The 19,364-nt window shown below is 40.6% G+C and overlaps 1 protein-coding gene across 2 annotated transcripts in view; it reads right to left on the reverse strand.

The window, feature by feature from the left end:
• Positions 1-339: 339 nt before the first annotated feature.
• The window catches only part of PPP3CA (protein phosphatase 3 catalytic subunit alpha), a 315,724-nt gene continuing 296,699 nt past the window's right edge, over positions 340-19,364 (reverse strand). The window contains exons 11-14 of one of the 2 annotated variants that reach the window (XM_036269387.1): positions 16,373-16,457; positions 9,089-9,186; positions 6,118-6,147; positions 340-3,037 (exon numbers count right to left, since the gene is read on the reverse strand). In XM_036269387.1, coding sequence (XP_036125280.1) covers positions 2,841-3,037; positions 6,118-6,147; positions 9,089-9,186; positions 16,373-16,457 — 410 coding nt within the window. In that variant the 3' untranslated portion in view covers positions 340-2,840. The remainder of the gene's footprint in view (positions 3,038-6,117; positions 6,148-9,088; positions 9,187-16,372; positions 16,458-19,364) is intronic. The other variant, XM_036269396.1, reaches the window with a different exon arrangement.

A 19,364-nucleotide genomic window follows, 5' to 3' on the forward strand; every position in this document is an offset into this window, starting at 1 on the left:
CCTTGAAAGCTAGACAAAAACTCAGCACTGAGTTTGGACCCCATGAGAGGTAAGGCACCTTGGGGGTGGGGGAGGCGGAAGACGGGAGGTGTTCCTGGGCGTGTGTGCGTGTGTGCGTCTAGCTGAAGATTCACTGGCACAAACAACTCAAGAATCCAATCATTTCTCCCAGAGTGAAGGAGACAGATCTAATAACTGATGATCTCGCAGTAGTACCCCTTTTAGAAAAATTACTTCACTTTTATATTGATTTCTTTGATAAAGTCATTATTGAAAAATACGCAGAATTATTTTCCTAACTAAGACCAAGAAAGACCAAGCAATACTCACATCAACTGATTATTTTAATGTCAAATGTTTATTTCTATACCATAGTCGCCTCAGCACAATTTGTAAAAGAAAGGAATCCAAAAAAATTAATTTCTTTTTGTCAGGATATTTTCTCTGCAGATATATGAAAGAAAATAAACACCTTAGTACCAGAATTACCATTCTAATTATATCATTCTAATAAATTGCATCTAAATATTTTCCTTGGACGTCATTTTGTTTTTTTAGGACAGAAAAATATCCACGGGGGGTGGGGAGGAGTTTGGATTCATTAAAATAAATTTGAGATAGTCTTTGTCAGACAATATATCTAGAACATCTTTGTTTTGGTACACTATATCACTAATTGTCATATTCTTATTATTTAATATAATAGGCATACTTTATTACATAAAACAAAGTGCACTGAAAATGAACAATGTTAGAAACAAACTGAAATCTGTTGTATCTTAAATCTTCCGGTGATTAGATATTAGCTGAAGCGCCGGTATACACATTCTCTATCAATACAAATGCAACTCTCTTCTGTGATGAAAATGCACTTAGTAGCTTAGTTCTTTTTGCTTTAGCAGATAGGGCATCCAATACAACTGAAACAACCTGATAACAAATTGTTTGGGTTTTTTTTGTGGGTTTCGGTTTTTTTTCCCCAATAAAAAGGAATGCTCTGGTTTCTTAACTGGCTCCCACACTTGAGGGAGCCAGAAGATGGCATTTGCTCTTCAAATATATTTCTCTTGTCTGGTTTGAGACACAAATCCACCAAGTTTCTTACAGCGGAAGCAGGCACCACACCTTAGATCACGAGGCCCCGGAGAAGCCTGTCAGAGTGGCTGCGAGCATGGGTGGGCCTGCACCTAGAAGACAGCATGGTGGTTGTGCACAGAAATCCCTTCAGCAGACTCAGTGAAAGGGTGAGAGTTCTTTAAGTTCATGCACATTTTATTGAGTAGTAATATAAAATGCTTTTTCTTTTTCATTGTTACAAGTGCATGCTTTGATTGCCAACATTTCAGAAGTCAAATGACAAAGGCAAGGCTTTAGGCTGTAGTGAATTACTTGGGCACTTATACAATTGTTAAAAAATATGAATGGACTTTTGTTGTTGTTTTCAGAATGAACCAGTTGTAACCCGTAACTGATATACAAAGGGAAAAAAGTGAAAAAAGTACATAGTTTGTGGCACATGACAGAACAGAACAAAATAACTAAACCATTATGACATTAACAGTTACCATGCATTTAGAGTTTCACATGTAACTACAAACTTATTTAAATTTCACAAGGTTGCTAAACATGCTAACCATCTATATGTGCACTGACAAGCTTATGTTAAAAACTTTTAAGAATACTCTCCCCTTTAGATTTTTCAAAGCTTTTTTGATTACAAAATTTCAAAGGCATTAAGCATTTTAGAGAATATAAAGTACGCCAGTATACATACATTTCCAGTATATGTCAGACCACTAAGCGCATTACAGTCCCATACAGGCCGATACAGCCATTTTTTTTTTCTTAAAAAACATGCATAGGCAGATTTTTTTTTTTTACAGAATATAGATGCTTTATCACTGTACTTAATATGGTGTCTTGTTCACTATACTTAAAAATGCACCACTCATAAATATTTAATTCAGCAAGCCACAACCAAGACTTGATTTATCAACAAAACCCCTAAATATAAACAGCAAAAAAAGATAGATGTAATTATTCCAGTTCTTTAAAACTTAAAGAAAAGAAATGAAAAGATATTCGTTGCAAAATTAATAAGATAAGTGTTATATTGAAAGAAGGGCATTCAAGCACACTAAAGAAACCTGAGGTAAGCTTAATCTGTACAAAATGAAACTGTCCTTTTTGGCATTTTAACAAATTTGCAACATTCTTTTTTTTTTTTTTTTTCTTTTTCTGTTTTTTTTTTTTAAGACTGCCTAATTCAGTTTATAGCCATTGTCTGACAAGAGTAGCAAAACATTATCAATAAATAGTCCTTATTTAGTTTGTACATCACTTTGTTAAAAATGTTTGATGTCATCCATTTTTAGTGCTGCAACTGTAAACGTACAATAGAGTAAGAAATTAGACAAAGTTTTCATGTCCAGTAACATAACAAAAGACCTTGCATTAACCCACGGAGGAGTCCCCAATGCAGGAGAAAAACAAGTTCATTCCCTAACATTGCAGTATATACTAGCATTGGCTTTCTTTTTAAATTTGCTTTTCCTATAAGCATTTTTAAAAGGTATACCCCAAAGAGGTGTTTAATCACCACCCTCACCAAAATATAGTTTATTATCTATCTCTCCCTCTTTTTTTTTTTTTTTTTTTTTAAATGATAGTGTAAACTGAATCCAATTCCTGGCCCCCACAGCAAATAAGCTACCTTCAGAGGCAAGAACATACAACTGCTGGTACGCAGCAATCCCCACCATGCCCTGCAGCTCAAAAAAGAAAAAAAAGAAGAAGAAGAAGAAGGGAAGAAAGAACAGAACAGAGTGAACAGGAAGTGGTCACTGGATATTGCTGCTGTTACTGCCATTGCTGTCCGTGCCGTTAGTCTCTGAGGCGAGAGCCTTGTTGATGGAGTTAAGGTTGGCGTCGGAGGGCATGGCATCTCTGCGTGGCGGCATCCTCTCGTTAATTCGGTCTAAGCCCTTGGCCTCCTCGAAGCTAGTGATCTTATGTTGTGGTGAGAATCCTTTGATAGCTAAACAGAAAATCATTAAGAGAAGAAACACCAGGTTAGCCAGGGGAAGACCACGGGCGCCGCCGCCGCGCCCGGCGATGTTCGAGGTGCGCAGGGCGAGAGGGAGTCAGTCCTTCAGTCGAGAACGGGTGACCTGGGCACGACACAGACTCCTTACCATACCCGGAGACAACCAAGGAGACAACAGCCACTGCCTCTCGCCAACCAAAATGTCCTCTTCAAACTTGTCTTCATGAAAGTTTAGAGCAACGAAATCCGAAGTGGACGGTAAAGGGCCCAGCTGCTACCAGGGCGGCCTCTGGAGCCAGCGCGGCATTGACTGGCCACATCATTAGCTGGGTCCTTGCACCGAACGCCTTGCCTTGGGCGGGAGCACAGCCCTACTCTGGCCCTGCGTTCTGCCAGCAACGGCAGATTCAGGGGCTCACCGAGGCGGGTATACCTAAAAATCTGATCAAGAGCTTAGAGCAGGCGCTAAAAGGACAAAAAAAAAAAAAGGAGTAACTTGGGGCACTTCCGTGCCATCTCAGAATCCCAGAAAGGCTTCCTTGACAAACAACTCAATCATGGCACAAAAACAATCAAATTAAAAACCCCCGCGTCTCTGCTCTACTTTGGGAGCGTGTGGAGAGGGCGACAAGGTGGGGGAAACGGCAGGATCAGCCGCTAAGGAGAAAACCTCCTCTGCCCTCCGGCAGCGAACAGGTCAAATTGATGTTCGTCTGGTATCCATTCCTGCTTAAATCAAACAAAAACTCTCTCCTGGTAGATCCAGGTAGACCTAAGTGATGGTTCAAGAGTAACAAGGAGAAAATGCCTTTCACAACTTTTAGCAAAAAAAAAGAATAGGGCTAGTTTGGGCTTTATTCAAAGAGAACATGAACTCTCAAAGGGGGAGCGTTGCTCTTTGATTTTTCTTTTTTCCCCCAGGAACCCTTAGTATGCTCCAGAGACAGATAAGGCATTTGTTCAAGAAAATGAAGGATTTCTTCAGTGGGTGCACCAACAAGCAAGCTGGAAGTAAAGTGCATAAATGGGGAACCAATGGCATCAGTTTGATTTACTCCCTGTAAAGTGCAAGCCAGATATTGAAGGGCCAGTCACCAATGCCGAACTGGGCTGCATCTCCATGGCCGATTAAGGACAATGTCACGGTACCTTTATCCTTCCCACCTTATTTGGGAAAAAAAGGAAAGCAGTTTCAAGCTGAAACTTCGCCAGCCACTCCTACACACATGTGCAGTGCCCTTGATTAGTATGGATGAGATTCTTAAAAGATACACACAGTTGCTTCTAAACTCATTAAGCGATGAGAAATAGCTTGTTCCCCCCTCTGCGTTTTAAAGGTTAGCATCATGGTGATTAGTCAACTATGAGAGGAAGAAGATGGGGAAATGGGGAAAGACCAAGGCCCAAAGCAAAGCTTCTTAATTCTTCTCTAATTTAGTAATAAATCGCAGAATAATAGAGCTGCCTAATGAGCACCCACCCTGAAGACTAACTCAATTATTTTGAGGGACAAAACAATTGCACAAAGTGGTACTCTATTCTTTTTCTAAACCACTATGAATACTGTTGCATCAGAATGAATACATATAAAAAGTTCGTCGTCATGATAATTTAAGAAGTGATTTTATATTAATTTCAGTGATAAAAGTGGAATCTCTGAATTTTACAGCCAATAGGATGGAAGCACAGAAATTCGAAATCTAGTTAGAACAATGGAGCTGGTTGGAATGGGGCTCTGTTTCTAATCATCGCTGTCTAACCTGGTTTGGAAGAATGTGCTCTGCTGTAGTTGCTGGTCAGACAATGGGTATTAGCAATTTACATTGGTAGTATACTTAACACAACACAGAGTCACAGAAACCACAGAAAACAGCCAAACTACCAACAAGAATGCACACTGCAGATTAGAATTTGCCAAGAGGAATAGAGAATTCCCACATAAATAGCAGTTTATTTACTGCTATTTAGGAAGCAGTTGTATTTTCTCTTACAGTTGTTATCATTTCCCCTACCATATCCAAATCATGTACAGATTAAAGGGTCTAAAGTGGCACTTTTCAACATTGTAGCAAAGGACCATATGCACACAATTGGGGGAAAAACAAAGAGTGATCTTGCAAGAGCAAAATACAACTGAAGAATTTTGTTTTAAAGGGGAACTTCAAATTATTCTTTTTGCAATTTCCAGAGGGTACGGTGTGTACTATATTAAAAACTATTTTGATAGGCAGTTCTCTTACAACTATATATTTAAAAAGCACTCAATTCAAAAGTAGTTGCTAAAGGGTCAACTGTACTGTCCCTGAGCAGTGACAGGACACTGTCGGTGACAGACGTTTCTTGATTTCCCCCAAAGCACCTGGTGGAGTGCCTGGTGCAAAGCAGACACTCAATAAACATTAATCAATTGAGTGATTACTCAACAGTCACTGTGCTAGTTACCGGCCACCTCCTCAGCCATTTTTCTGGTGCTAACTGTACTACAAACACCAGTAGGCTAAAAATTTGATAAAAGTAGCAGAACTGTTTATCTCAGACACAGCTGCCTCGTGTCGGAATATTGTTTAGAGACATAAATTAATGTTGAACTACAACAAAGCACTATTCAAATGAACATTTATTTTTCTTGCTAGAAACTTCCAAAGACTAGGATTCATAAAGCTATTTTTATTCTCTCCTTTTCAGTGCTGACTGCAAGTGATTTGCGGGAGGGACATGGTTCAGCTCAAAGAATATTGTTTTGTGCATTATTTGTCAAAATAGCTGCCATAACCCCCACCCCACATCGGTCAAGATATATAATCCTTTTGTTTTCTGTGATTATCCTAGGTTCACTGTATACAAAGTCAAACATAGCTTTAAGGAAAAAAAAAACAAAAAAACAAACAAACCATAAAAGGACATTTTCCCCTTTAAAGCAAGAACATTTTGGTTAATACTGAGCCACAACTGTTAGCCCAACACCCACACACTCTGTACAAGCTACAGCAAAAAAAAAAAAAAAAAGAGAATACACCCAGCAGAGCCCTTATCTGTTGCAGGTGCAACAGAAAGGGGACTGGCCAATTTACCTTCATCAGCCTCAATAGCCTCAACAGTAGCTGAAGAGAAGAAAGGAGTGCAAAATGAATGAGAAAAATGAGCAGAGGATTTTTAACTCTAAGAACAAACCAGTGACGATCAAGGGAACTAAGAGAATTCATGTTCCTGTAAGTGCTGGATTCTGGCACAGACAACAAAACGGAAATGCTAAAAAGAGAGAAAAACACACAACAAAATGATAAGTTTAACTTAAGAAATGGATACACCTCCCTGAGTGGATGGCTTTGGTGTTTGTTTGCTAAATAAATGACAAAATGACCCTGTAGGAAAACACTCAGGAAAGTTTTCTTTTACGTAGAGTGAACCAATAAGGAACTGGGTCAATCTAAAATGTGCCCGTGACTCGCACAAATTTCAATAAAATCACTGCTATGCTTGGTGATTTACAATTTTAAAATACCGGAAAAAAAATGGCCGGATTTGAACCAGTGCCATAATGTCAATGGGGAAATTCACATTATTTATTATTATATGCCCCATTTCCTACTGCAAGAGAAAAGGGGAAGAATGGGGGTCAATTTAGAGGAAGAATACAATCAATGTGTCTTGAGTTGAAAATGAATGTAATTCTATAAAGACCAATACCCAGCATGACTAGAGCGGGCAGGGGAAAAGAGAAAAGGCAGGCAATGAAGCAGTTTGGACATCTTTTGCCAGGCAATCCAATTTAAAATCAGTTTTTCTTATTGGAATATCATTTCTGGGAAGGAAATTCTTGAAAAGTTACAGTCCAGTAGTCATATGCCAATAGCAGCAATAATTCTATCACATGTTAGAGAAAAGGCAGCCTGCATACTGCCACAGCAGCGTATTTCAGAGGCAAAACTTTACAAGTCCACTGCTTCATCAGCAATTTTATAATCAGGTTAGGGTCTATATTCCCACTGTACAGGTGCACGAAACCTTCTGTTACTAAGGATAGTTGGTATTTCCCTAATGAAGTGCTAAAATGCAGAACTTCTCTACGTTTACTTCCAAAATGTGTCTATTAAAATTCTACCCCCTGACTTTAATATGCATATTTCTTATAATTTAAGGTTTTAAATCTAGGGCAACTGCCAAATGTGCACCACAGTTTATTTACAGCACACTCTAAATTCCTCCACGGACAAGAAGGAATGACGCTTTAAGTGGTTTCTCCTTCTAGACAACTGAAGGGCATCAGACAATGGATTCTGAAATTGTATTAATGTCTGTGGTTCAAGATATACACTGAATTTTCAAATTCTGAGGAATAATGAGGTTCTAATCCTATGTCCATTGTGTGTGTGTGTGTGTGTGTGTGTGTGTGTTCAACACAGAATAACACAATGGGTTTAAAATAAAATTAACAGAAAAGGAAACTAAATAGTCTAAGTTAAAATACCAGTGACAATCTGGAAGGAAAATAAAGAATTGCAAGAACTTAAAAAACTTAAGTTTAAAAGTAAAACAAAATATATGAAAACACACCAGCACCAACATATTAGAAATATGTACTGCCCATTATTAAATGTATCCTTCTAAAGCAAATGTGGTCATAGTTTCTGATAATACACTTGCAGTACTTTAAAATGTGCTTATCAAAAACTATGCAGATTTCAGTCCATTAGTAGCTGTGTACATATGTGGTCCATTTATCCTAATGTTGTAGAGAGCACGTTTACTATGGTGGGAAAATTCTGTTTTTTAAAGTTATTAAAGTAATTTTTAGCTATAAAGGGGGAATTGACTTAAAAGCTATATATTTAGGCATTTCCTCTTTTGTGGAAACTCAAATGTATTGATTTTGGAATAGATTCGTATGAAAATAAAGCAAACTGGAGTGATACAGCAGGGATGTGATCCTTTAGCAGCACTGCAGACATGAAGTTGAACAATATTCTCCACGCCGCACAGGTGTGTCTAAACGATGTAAACCATTAGAACACCTGAATCTTCTAGATCGCGGTATAGCATAGCGATAGGGAAAAAAAAAACACAAAAAAGATTCAGGGAAAGATACAGGAAGATAAGCAAGAGGCTGAGATCGTTTTGAAAACGTTACAGTGTGTTTTTGTTTTCATTTTTTCCTGTTAAAGTCTAATCCAATAGCAACATTTCTATAAAGTATTGTTAAAACTAGACTCTCATTAATGATAATGTTAGTTAAGAGATAATAAAACAAAAGTAACAAAAAGTATAGCACCATAGTATCTAATAGGGAAGCCACTAGCCACATGGGACTGTTAAAATCAAATTAATAAAAATTAGGTAAAATAAAACACTCAGTTTCTCAGTTGTACTAGCTCTTTCAAGTGCTCCGTGGCCATATGTTGCCAGTACAGATACAGAAATTTCCGTCATCACAAAAAGTTTTGTTGGAAGCACTGGTCCAGACAGCTACATATTTCAATACAAAATCTCTGGCTTAAATAAAATGTTTTCATTCTTTTTCAGAAATAAAACATGGTTAGATTCAGTCTGTTTTGATGGGTATACATCAAAGAAAAGACGTATATATCTCCCAATTTCTTCTCAAGTGGATAATAAAATCATCCTTTTTATAGTCATCCTACATTTTCCCACTGAACTATAAACTTAGGGATGCATATTTGTGTGTTTGTGTGTCTCTCATCCAGCAAAGAGATCATCAGAACATTTCGTAAAAACGTAATTAAAAGTTTGTTTTTAGCAACTCATTGACTGGAAGGGGTAAAACCTACTGAGCATGTGGGTGCCCTCAGTGAGCTGTGCTGTGGAGGCCTGCACTGTGCTCTGGGAATGCGGGGTGGGGTCGAGACTCCATCCCCGAGAAAGAGGGCGCTGCTGTGTTGGACATCACTGTTCAAGCAGATGGATGCGGGGTTTCGGTCCTTCTCTGAGCTGACACGAGGACAGAACTTGAACGGAGGAAGAACTCAGGGCTCTGACACAGCTGACTGAGTGCTCTGGGCAGAGTCCTAGCAACGGGCTGCTTACCGCTTTGCAGCGTCTGCTTCCCTCCAGAGAGCACCCCGCTGGGGAGCATGCCGGTGGGCGTCAGGCCTTTCAGGGTCAGCACACTCTCGCTCTCTTCTCTGGAAAGGCACAATGTGGGGACAGGGCATTAACTTTTATTTTCTTTTAAGAAAAAGAAAAACAACGTAAAAGAGAAAATGCATGTAATGACTCACGTTCACATCTATCCTGGCTGTGTAGGTTTTTTAAACTTAAAACATATATTTTTTCATACATTCATCATTGAAGTCATGTTATGTAAATGGCAGAAATGACCAAGTTGGCAATTATGCCACTGTGACGGTTCAGTCCCTTCGGAGTACTGAAGACACAGAGAACAGTTCTGATCTAGTGAGCGGGCATCACAGTACAAAGTGTTCGCTGGTCGTCCTCGGTGGTACCATACACAGGCTGGAAATGAGCCAGGGGGAGAGCTGCTAGCACTTTCCCAGCCAAGGCTCAGTAAAAATAAGTGAGGCTAATTTGAGTGGGGAGAGAAAATCAAGACAGCATATGGGAAATGAAAAATAAAACCCATCTCTGAACTAGGACGCTAGGCGTTACACACAGAGGGTTGAGGGATTTTCACATTTCGTGATAAACATGCAGCGTAATGGCAGCTAGCTAATGACGCGACTGGTGAAACTCCCCAGCTTCCTTTCCGGCAGCCTCTCCCCCCACTGCTCTGCTAATACAAAATCGTTTTCTTACTCATTATGACAAATGTTTCACAATCAGTTTAATGCATATCATTATTTCAATTATATTTATTAATCATAGCACAGCATTAATCATAATGATTAAATAACCATTAAACAGGAATAAGTGCCTATCTTTGAATGTAGCAGACACTGTAATCCTATGTAACCAAAAAAGTTCACGTTTTTTATATATCTTATGTTTATAATATGTGCAACTACCTACTTCGCATTTTTATGATGTACAACATGACCCAAACAGACCCTCCTTCAGGTAAGCTTAAAGACTTTCCCTTTAATTCCCTTTACTTCTGTCTCTCAGGCCACATCCACTCAACCAGCAAATCTGAAGGCTCTACCCTAAAATATTTCCAGTATCTTACCACTTCTCACAATACTACTCCCGCATCTCTTTTTAAAATGGCTTCACTGAGATATAATTAACATATCACACAACTGGCTCATTTAAAATGTACAATTCACTCAATGATGTTCGTATATTCATAGCTCTGAAACCATCACCACAGCCAATTTTAGAACATTTTTGTCACTCCAAAAAGAAGTGTCCATCAGAGGTCACTTGCATTTCTTTCAGCCCTGTGTAAGCACTGAGCTACTCTCTGTAGGTTTGCATCTTCGGGTTTCATACAATGGAGCCACACAACACTTGACCTTCCGCAGCTGACCTCTGCAGCTCACCACCAACAGCTCTTACCTGGGTCATTCTGGCAGCCCCTTCGCTAGTCCCCTGGCACCATCCTTGTCATGCTCTTGTGCCCCTCCCCACCCCATACTATTCTCAGTGTAGCAGCCACCGAGCCACTTAATACCCATGCGGATGCTGTCTTTGAAAGGTTTGACCAGAACCCTGAACAACTAGCCCCTGACCCACACTCTCCCATCCTCATCTGCCTCTGGACTGGATTTCCTACCAGTGTCCACTTCCCTTGTGTCCCTCAGGGACGCCCAGCACCCCCACCTCAGGGCTGTGCTTGTCTCGTCACACTCTCCCCGAACGTCGGCACGCTGCCCCGCCTGCCTTCACCGCTGCTCACGCACTGGCTTCTAGGAGGACTTCCTTGAGAATACGTTTAAAGACAACATGCACCTACTAAATTCCCTCTTTTTCCTTGCCTATTTTATTTTAATCTGAAACACTACACAGTTCATTTGTTTCCTTGTTTTCTGTTTGTTGTTTTCTCCACGGCCCACTACTTCCCACCCTGGCTAGAGAAGCTTCCTTCATGTGAACAGGGGTTCTGTCTGCTCTGCTCGCTGCTGTGTCCGCAGTGGCACCTGGTGCGTAGCCGGCATTCAAAACACGTTTCCTCATGGAGTGAGTCGAAGGCAAATAGAATGGAGAACGGCAGTATCCATCTCCATTTTCTATTTCTGTATCTTTCCCTTAAAATATTAGGTTTGAGATGGTCAATTAATCATCACTTACTTTCAGGCAGTATGTCAACCCTTTCACGCTTCTGCTGTCAAACCACTAGAGGTTACGGGAAAAATGTTTTGAATACCAATAGATGGATTTGGAAAAATTGAGAGTATCTCTGAAGAAATGAACGTTATTTTCTCCTTTGCATTCATTTTTACAATCAGGTTTCCTTATCTCCTTTCCCTTTTTCGCTCAACTACTTTTCTCCTCTCCCTATAGTCTTTCTGTTTTTTTTGTTTTTTTTTAATGAAGAATAGTTGACATAAGTATTACAATAGTTTCATATGTACAACATAATGATTGGACATTTACATCTTAGGAAAGATCACCACAATACGTCCAGTAATTATGTGTCGCCATGCAAAGTTGTTACAATACTGCTGCCTCTGTTCCCTAAACTGTAGATTACATTCCCATGATTTACTTATTCTACAACTGGAAGGTTGTTCCTCTTATTCCCCTGCACCCATTTCGCCCGCCCCCAAGCCCCTCATCTCTCTATATTCTGACAGCCACACAAAACGTTTTCTAGCTGCTGGTTTTCCTGTATCTCGGCTTCAGACACCTCCACTGAGTTCTCCATCACACAAGCATCTCTGTGGTATTTCCACTGATACCCAGGTTTCCTTCTTGAAAGACTCTGTGCTCAGGCTGCATCACTTTCTTTCTGGGCTCTTCTCCTGCTCTGGAGTCTCATTCTCAGTCCCTGGCTGATCATTTCCTGTGTCCAGACCTGAGCTTTCTAATACGGTAGCCCCAGCTGTGGGTGGCTCTTCCCCACCTGAAACACAACTTGGGATGTGCCGCACCCGCAGCACTCGGACCCAACTGCAAAGCCTTCATATAAAAATATGAATGTAGCACTGGCCGGCTTGGCTCAGTGGTTAGAGCGTCAGCCCACGGACCGGAGAGACCCAGGTTCGGTTCCCGTTAAGGGCATGTACTTCGGTTGCAGTTTGTCCCTGGCCCTGGTTGGGGTCATGTGGGTGGCAGCCACTCGATGTGTCCCTCTCACATCGATGTTTTTCTCTCTCTCTCTCTTCCTCCCTCTCTCCCTCCTGCTCTATCTGCAGACACATGCAAAAATGTCCTCGGGTGAGGATAAAAAAGAAAAGAAAAATAAGAATGTAAAATACCTTTAACAGGATTTACATTGACTACATGTTGAAGCAACAACATTCTGAATATATTAAACAGAATGTATTGCTAAAATGAATTTCACTTGTTTCTTCCTACTTTTTTTTTTTAACTGTGGCTTCTAGAAAATCAAAAATCACAGATGTGACTCACTTTGCATTTCCATCGCAAAGCGCTGTTCTGGAGGATGCTTGTCTTTTCCTCCGGCCTTCGCTCTCTCCCGGGGCGGACCCCTCACGTCCGCTGCTGCAGCTCTGTGCTCATGCCCACGGCTGCATTTACCACCCTCACCTCTCTCTGCAGCTCCAGGCAGAACTTCTAACCACCTCCACATGAATACTCCTCCAGCATCCCAGAGGAAACCGTGCCAACTTCCACTGATCAGAGTTCTCCCCACAAAACCTGTTAGGCATTTAAATGGAGGCGTACTTCCTCTTCCTTAGATAACAGCATTATCATCCTATCAATCCCATGGGCTAGAACCTCTGTGGAATAGTCTGAGAAGATGCCCTCTCCCTCCTCACCCCCTTGCATAAGTTAGGGTTCTTAAAGCAAACAACAGAACCTACTCTGGCTAATTTAGACAGTACAGAGATGTATTGAGATATCCGAGATCACACAGATCCACAGAGCCAGACTGGAATGTTCGGTAGTCGGGAAAAGAACCAGTGCTCATCCCCGCCGTGGGACCTTCTCTGCGAACGTGCTGCCAGTACTGTTTAGAGCCAACACCCAGCTCATGCCAGTGCTGTGTGGTTAGCCCCCAAAGGCTGAGAGAGAATCTCTTCTGCTGGCCCCGCAGATCCCACAGCTGACAGAGGGATCACCTTCCCCCGCTGGCTGCTTCCTCAGGAGGCTCATTTCCAAACAGAAGTATGTGCGTGCATCCGACTGGTGCATCCCACACAACATGCCTGCACCTCACCTGCAAGGGCCGCTGCAAGAGGCCCCTGGTTCGCCATAGTGCTGCGGACTGGCAAAGTGTAAGGAATGTGTTGGACAGCTATACCTGACACCCTTGTACCGCCGCCATCCACATTCATTCATTACATTTGTAATCTGCTAGCTGCACAAATTCCTCATATTAGTCCCTTCCTTTGTATATTTCCTCCTAAAGCCTAGTTTGTTTGGATTGTTTCAAGTGCTTCCTAAATGTTCTCCCTGACACCAATAAGTCATCTTGCTAGCCAATCTCCACACTGTCATTAACATATAATATCTAAACATAGGTTACAGCATATCAGTCATCCCATGAAAACCAATCCATAAGTCATTTTCCTACCCACAAAGAATTAAATACATTTTCACAGCCTTCAGACCGTCAAGGATCGGGACTTCAATTCATTTTCGGCCTTATTATTATTATTATTATTTTTTTTTTTACTAGATTTCTCCCTCACCAGCATGTCTTATCTACTATTCTTCTCTTTTAAATACTCAGAATTAGTTGACTACATAGTTCACTTTCAAATCAGTCTCTCATTAGTGCTGCTCCCTAATTGAGTTTGGACACATTCCTTAGCCTCAGCTTCCGTTTCCCCACTGAGGTCAACCCAACCTTGCAAGTTTGCTGTGGAGATTCCTGTCGCGTGCATACACCGAGGGGCATGGTACCTGGCACTTTACCAGGACCTCACAAAACACTGCTCTTAGGATGGTGTGATGGTGTTCTTGACGGTTTCTCAGCTTCCAGGAATTCCTTCACCACAATTCTCTCCCCTTCACAGCTCCTCCAAGGTAACCTCTTCACGAACATCCCTTTCAGGAAATTCCTTGTGTTCTTCCACAGCAGAGCATCTCTCCGTGTACTGGCATGCATTCTGTTGTCTTTTATTTGTTTATTTTCTACACGTCTGGCATTGCACATTGGTATCCTTTTGCTTAACTCAGTATATGATACACATTTAATGCTCAATCTTTACTTACTAAGCTAACTTACTTTCTAAAAAATGTTTTTATTGATTTTTAGAGAGAAAGGAAGGGAGAGAGAGAGAGAGAAACATCCACTTGAAAGAGAAACACTGTTTGGCTGCCTCTTGCACGCCCCCTACCGGAGATCGAGCCTGCGATCTGGGCATGTGCCCCTGACTGGGAATTGAACAGGTGACCTCTTGGTGCACAGGATGAGGCTCAACTAACTGAGCCACACCAGCTAGGGCACTTAACTTATTTTTCTCTGGATATGATCCCTCTGTATTCTACAAATTTACTTAGATACTTTATAGACAAACTGTAAAATATACCTTGTTTTAATTTTTATCAATACGCAAATCTTAGTCAAGTCACTGATCATCACTGGATTCAAATGGACCATTTCTCAGCTGGGAATAATTACCTATAGACACGGGACTGGAGGGACTTCCCAGTTTTAAGACCTACCTGTGATTTATAGCATTGCTCCCAATACCTTTATGTGGTTTGAAGACTAACATAAACAAAAATAATTTTTTTATATTTAAAAAGGCTTCTCCTTTTTCCCTAAATGTACTTTCACATGGAAACTCTGGAGCTGCTTTTCCTTCTCCTTGTAGAGATATCAGATAGGAAAAGAAAGGAAGCATTTACTGGTAAATCGGAGACAACAAATAAGCAAGTGTTTAAACAGAGGTATCAGCTGAGCCTATGATCTTTCTAGAGTCCTTTGCCCCATAGGCCTCCTTGCTGGTCCTCAAAGCCACAATCTTGTTTCTATCCAAGGATCTTCGCACTTGCTCCTCCCGTGCCCTCCAGGAAGGTCATCCCCACACTTGCTCAAATGCCATTACTCAGAGAGCTCTTTGTCGATCACATATGCAAATAAGCGCCTCATCTCCCACTTGCTATACCTTTAGAATGCTTTCCTTAATTTCCTCAGGGTACCCGATCGATGCTTTAAGTGTTATATTTATTACTGAACAAATGAATAAATGAATCCTAAAACCTCAGTTCGGGAATAAAGCCTCGGAGCACGGGCAGCCTGGTTTGTTACTGTAGGGAGCAATGCTGCCTTTATTTCCAGCTTTAACATGACTTTTCCGCTGGCTGGCTGCCCCAGGGCTCCTGCGGACGCCGATTCGGTGCCTTGGAGGAGGCGCGATAATACTTTTCGTCCTTCTCACGGCCCCCTGCTTGTGGCATCAAGTCATTTAGTCACTCTTCAGTGACTTCACCAGAGTGGGATAGAAATAGCAAGAGGAGAAATCAAAAGAGCCAGTGTGGCTACTGTAGGCAAAAGAGTTGAGGCAAAATTATGATATGAAATTATGCACTATGTACATGGCCTATTTCCCAAGATTCTCCTATTTACCCTTTTTAATGTGTGATTTTGAATTGACTATACACCCCTTACAATATAAACATGCCATATTTTAAATTAATTTTTAGAAGAGAAATGTAGTTATTTTGTATTATTTAACAATAGATAACTGAATTTAAGTAAAGAAAAATGTAGTTAATTCTTTTCAAGAAAATACTTGTTTTCCAAATTCAGGCTTACTCATAACATGATTGATGGTCTATTTAAAAAATAACTACTACATGGGAATTGAAATATTAAATAACTATTTTTTTTCTTTCAATGATTTATTAGAATAATATAGACTCACTTGAACAAGCTTTATGGTTGATGCTCATTTCCTACAAATCTAGTAAAACGCATGTAATAAAATCATCTTTTACCACAGAGCCAGAATGAAAAATAAAGAAGGTTGTAACAGCTTTCTTCTTTCACTACATGCTCAACTTTGTGAAATAAATGTTTTAAAAGTCCAGCAGCAAATACAGGGATACATTGTGAAACAGTCCATTCAGAGATTTTCTCTACAGAAATAATTTAGTGCCTTTCAATTAGACTAAAATAGTGAGAAAATGACAATTAATTCCATTCAAAAGAAAAACAATAATGATAGTAAAGCAACTATCTCCTAGCAAAATACCTAAATGACCAGATTGACATGCGTTTTAAGGGACACAATCAAATTGCAAACAGAAGCAGAGGAGATGAGAACTCACCTGAGGACGGAGAACACTCGGGCCATTTTGCCTATCGCTCGGATCTTGTTCCTTATCACCTCCTTCCGGGCTGCCGCTGTGGCTCCTGGGGTTTAAACAGAGTGCGGACAAGTCAGTGCCCTTCTTACTGAAATAATTTTACCCTTTTCACACAGAATAGACTGCAGTGAGCAAAGCCCCTCTAGGAGGATTTATCTGTAAATCAATGAAAAAACCTACGTGTCCGGCCTAAATACTTAGATGTGATTCTTGAGAGGTCACTGAAATGTAAAAGAGCAACTTCTGAGGTTTCCAAGGGGAGGTGGGTAAAGAGCTAACTGAACAATCACTGAGCAGACGGGGCAGCTTCCGACTCTTTTCTTCTCTAGTCCAGTTCCCTTCTCCTTGCTTTATACAAAGAGAGCGCGCATTGGCAGGACAAACAGAGGGAGCCACCAGGATCTTCTACTACATTAGGAAAATGCTTTATCGAAAGTTCTCCCTGCAGTGATCAAACTAGGGAGTCTCAACACATGCTCCCTGGAACATCATCTATATTGCTTAACGGCCATCGAACATTACGTTAGCAGCTGATACTTCTTCGTCTTCTCGTTGGTTCCCAAGCTCAAGAGGAAAAAGTGGAAAACTACTGAGTTGGATTTAGGGAGAGATGATGGCACATGGTTTGTATTTGAGTACTTATGTTAGTAAGTTACACGTAGGTAAGTTTTACCGCTTACTACATTTTCCAAATTAAAAAAAAATATCAATCTACATAGGTTATTGTTACTATAAACATCTTTTTTTTTATCATTGTTTTAAAATAGTACTATATGATCTTTAGTGAATCCATTTTGCTTTTTTCTTAAATTCCCAAGGCATGTTCAAAAAAGTGCAAGTCACAGAAACACACCTCTCTTCTTAAGATTTTTATAATCCAAGGTAAAAGGGACAAAACATCCTTTTTATACATTATATGGACTTTGTAGAAAGTGTTATCACAAGCCATTAACAGAACTGCAACAGAATATTCTTTTTAGATAATATCAGAAATGTTCCTAACCTGATGAACAGTTTTAAGTCATATAATTTATTCAAAGACTAAAGTCTATACATGGTAATTGGTGTAAACTTTGGTCTTTTAAGCTGTGATCAGAACAAGCTTTCTGACATTTTTAGAAGAAAAGATTTCTGCTGTTTCCCTTAGAGGGCTTTCAAGAATGTGGAGTCTTTTGCTCTGTGTGATAAGGGTCAACAACTAGTCACCACCCTAACATTTCTCACAGCAGCACACACACAGAATTCGGAAACGGCTGGAGGGAAGGCCTCTGTCCTTCTCACCCCAAAAAGTGAAAACAGAACGGAAGTGGGTTAATCTGTCCAGGCGATGCCAATGCCGACCCACTGCACGGGCTCGAGGGTGCCCCCGGGAGTGTCCCAGGGAGCCCCCGTCCTCTCTCACCTTCTCTCTGACCTGAAAGCCCTCAAACAGCCCACATTTTTGCTGGTTTCTGTCTCTTGTGGCAATTACAACACGGCGGTTATCTCCCGGCACAGCGGAGGGCAGGACTTACTACTACTGCCTGCAAATGAGTAGAGTAAATCCCTGTGAGAAAAGCCCTTCACCAAGCCAGTCCTTCTGACGATCCTGTGGAACCACGGACTCTCCTGCACTACTGGTTCCTAGAATCACACTCCGTCGGCCGGGACACTGGAAGGGAAAATGTGGTGGGTGTGGGATTCCCTGATTCCAACTTTATTCTGAGGTCTCAGAAATTTTTATCATTTGTTTTGTAATTAAGATCTTTTATACAATAAGTCTGTCCTGGAGATTATCTAAAAGCCTGAAGTTTCTGTTTGGATTTTAGGTAATTTATGATTAAGAGGCTACTAAGGCACATTTGTCAAGAAAAAAAACAAAACAAAACCTGGGATGGAAAGTAGTCTCCTTAAGGTGGTTTTCCTATATACATAATTGTCAGTTATTCGGTAAATGCTGCTTCCAGCCTAACTCTGAACTATGACTCACTGTATGGACACCGCCAGCCCGACTGGCCCAGCCCTCTCCAAGGTCACGGTGTGCCCGTGAGGGACACATTCAACCTCTGCCGCGGGCAGCAGAGCCGGATCGTAAAATCCGCCCAACAGACACAGACAGCGGAGAGTGTGGGAAAACCCCCAAATCATGACTCTATTAAGACGCACAACAAGAAAAGCAGCAAGGAGGGGTAGTTAAGTGTCTAGAAATGACTGCACATGTAAGAGAAATGAAGAGAAAAATAAAAAATGAAATATATAAATATATAAAACATGTATGGAGAATAACCTCCCATGAAAACGTTCAATAAAGTACTTGTAAAAACCATAACCGGAGAAACAAAAAGCAGGACGCTGAACGGGGAGGGGACAAATGCTACAGAACTGTTCTGAGCGCAGAATTGGCAGATGGTCGGAAAATTTAACGTCTTAAAATTTAGGATGTTAAATTTTACATGTAAAATAAACATTCTGACAGCCAGTTTACCGCCCCCCCCAATCAAATGACTTACTGGGGAGCACACAACAGACATTCCACTTTGTGTATTCACGGCTGTATCCCCAAAGTGCTGACTCAGCACAACGCAGTGCTATTCTCATGAAGAAACACGACCTCTTTTTAGATTTCTCAGTAACCCAGGTGAGAGAATGCATGTATGTTTACTCAAAAAGTCAAATAACCCAATCATAAATACTAAGAAAAGACATTAAAAACTGATGTCTCAAATATCCTGGGATTACCTTCAATATTTTCCAAATAATCAAAATCAGAATTAAACTAACACCACACACTTATAACCTCATAAACACTTAAAATGTTCAAATACAACATCTGAATTGATATGTAGTTGACCTTAAAGGAGCTGAACAAGGGAGGAGGGATTCAAGTTCAGATAGAAAAGTCCTTGTATATTTAGTACTGCCATTCCTGGTTTTGGTTCGTTTTCAGAGTTCATTAAAACTCTGAATGTAAGTG

This window comes from Molossus molossus, unplaced genomic scaffold, assembly GCF_014108415.1.
Source record: "Molossus molossus isolate mMolMol1 unplaced genomic scaffold, mMolMol1.p scaffold_m16_p_1, whole genome shotgun sequence".
NCBI lineage: Eukaryota > Metazoa > Chordata > Mammalia > Chiroptera > Molossidae > Molossus > Molossus molossus.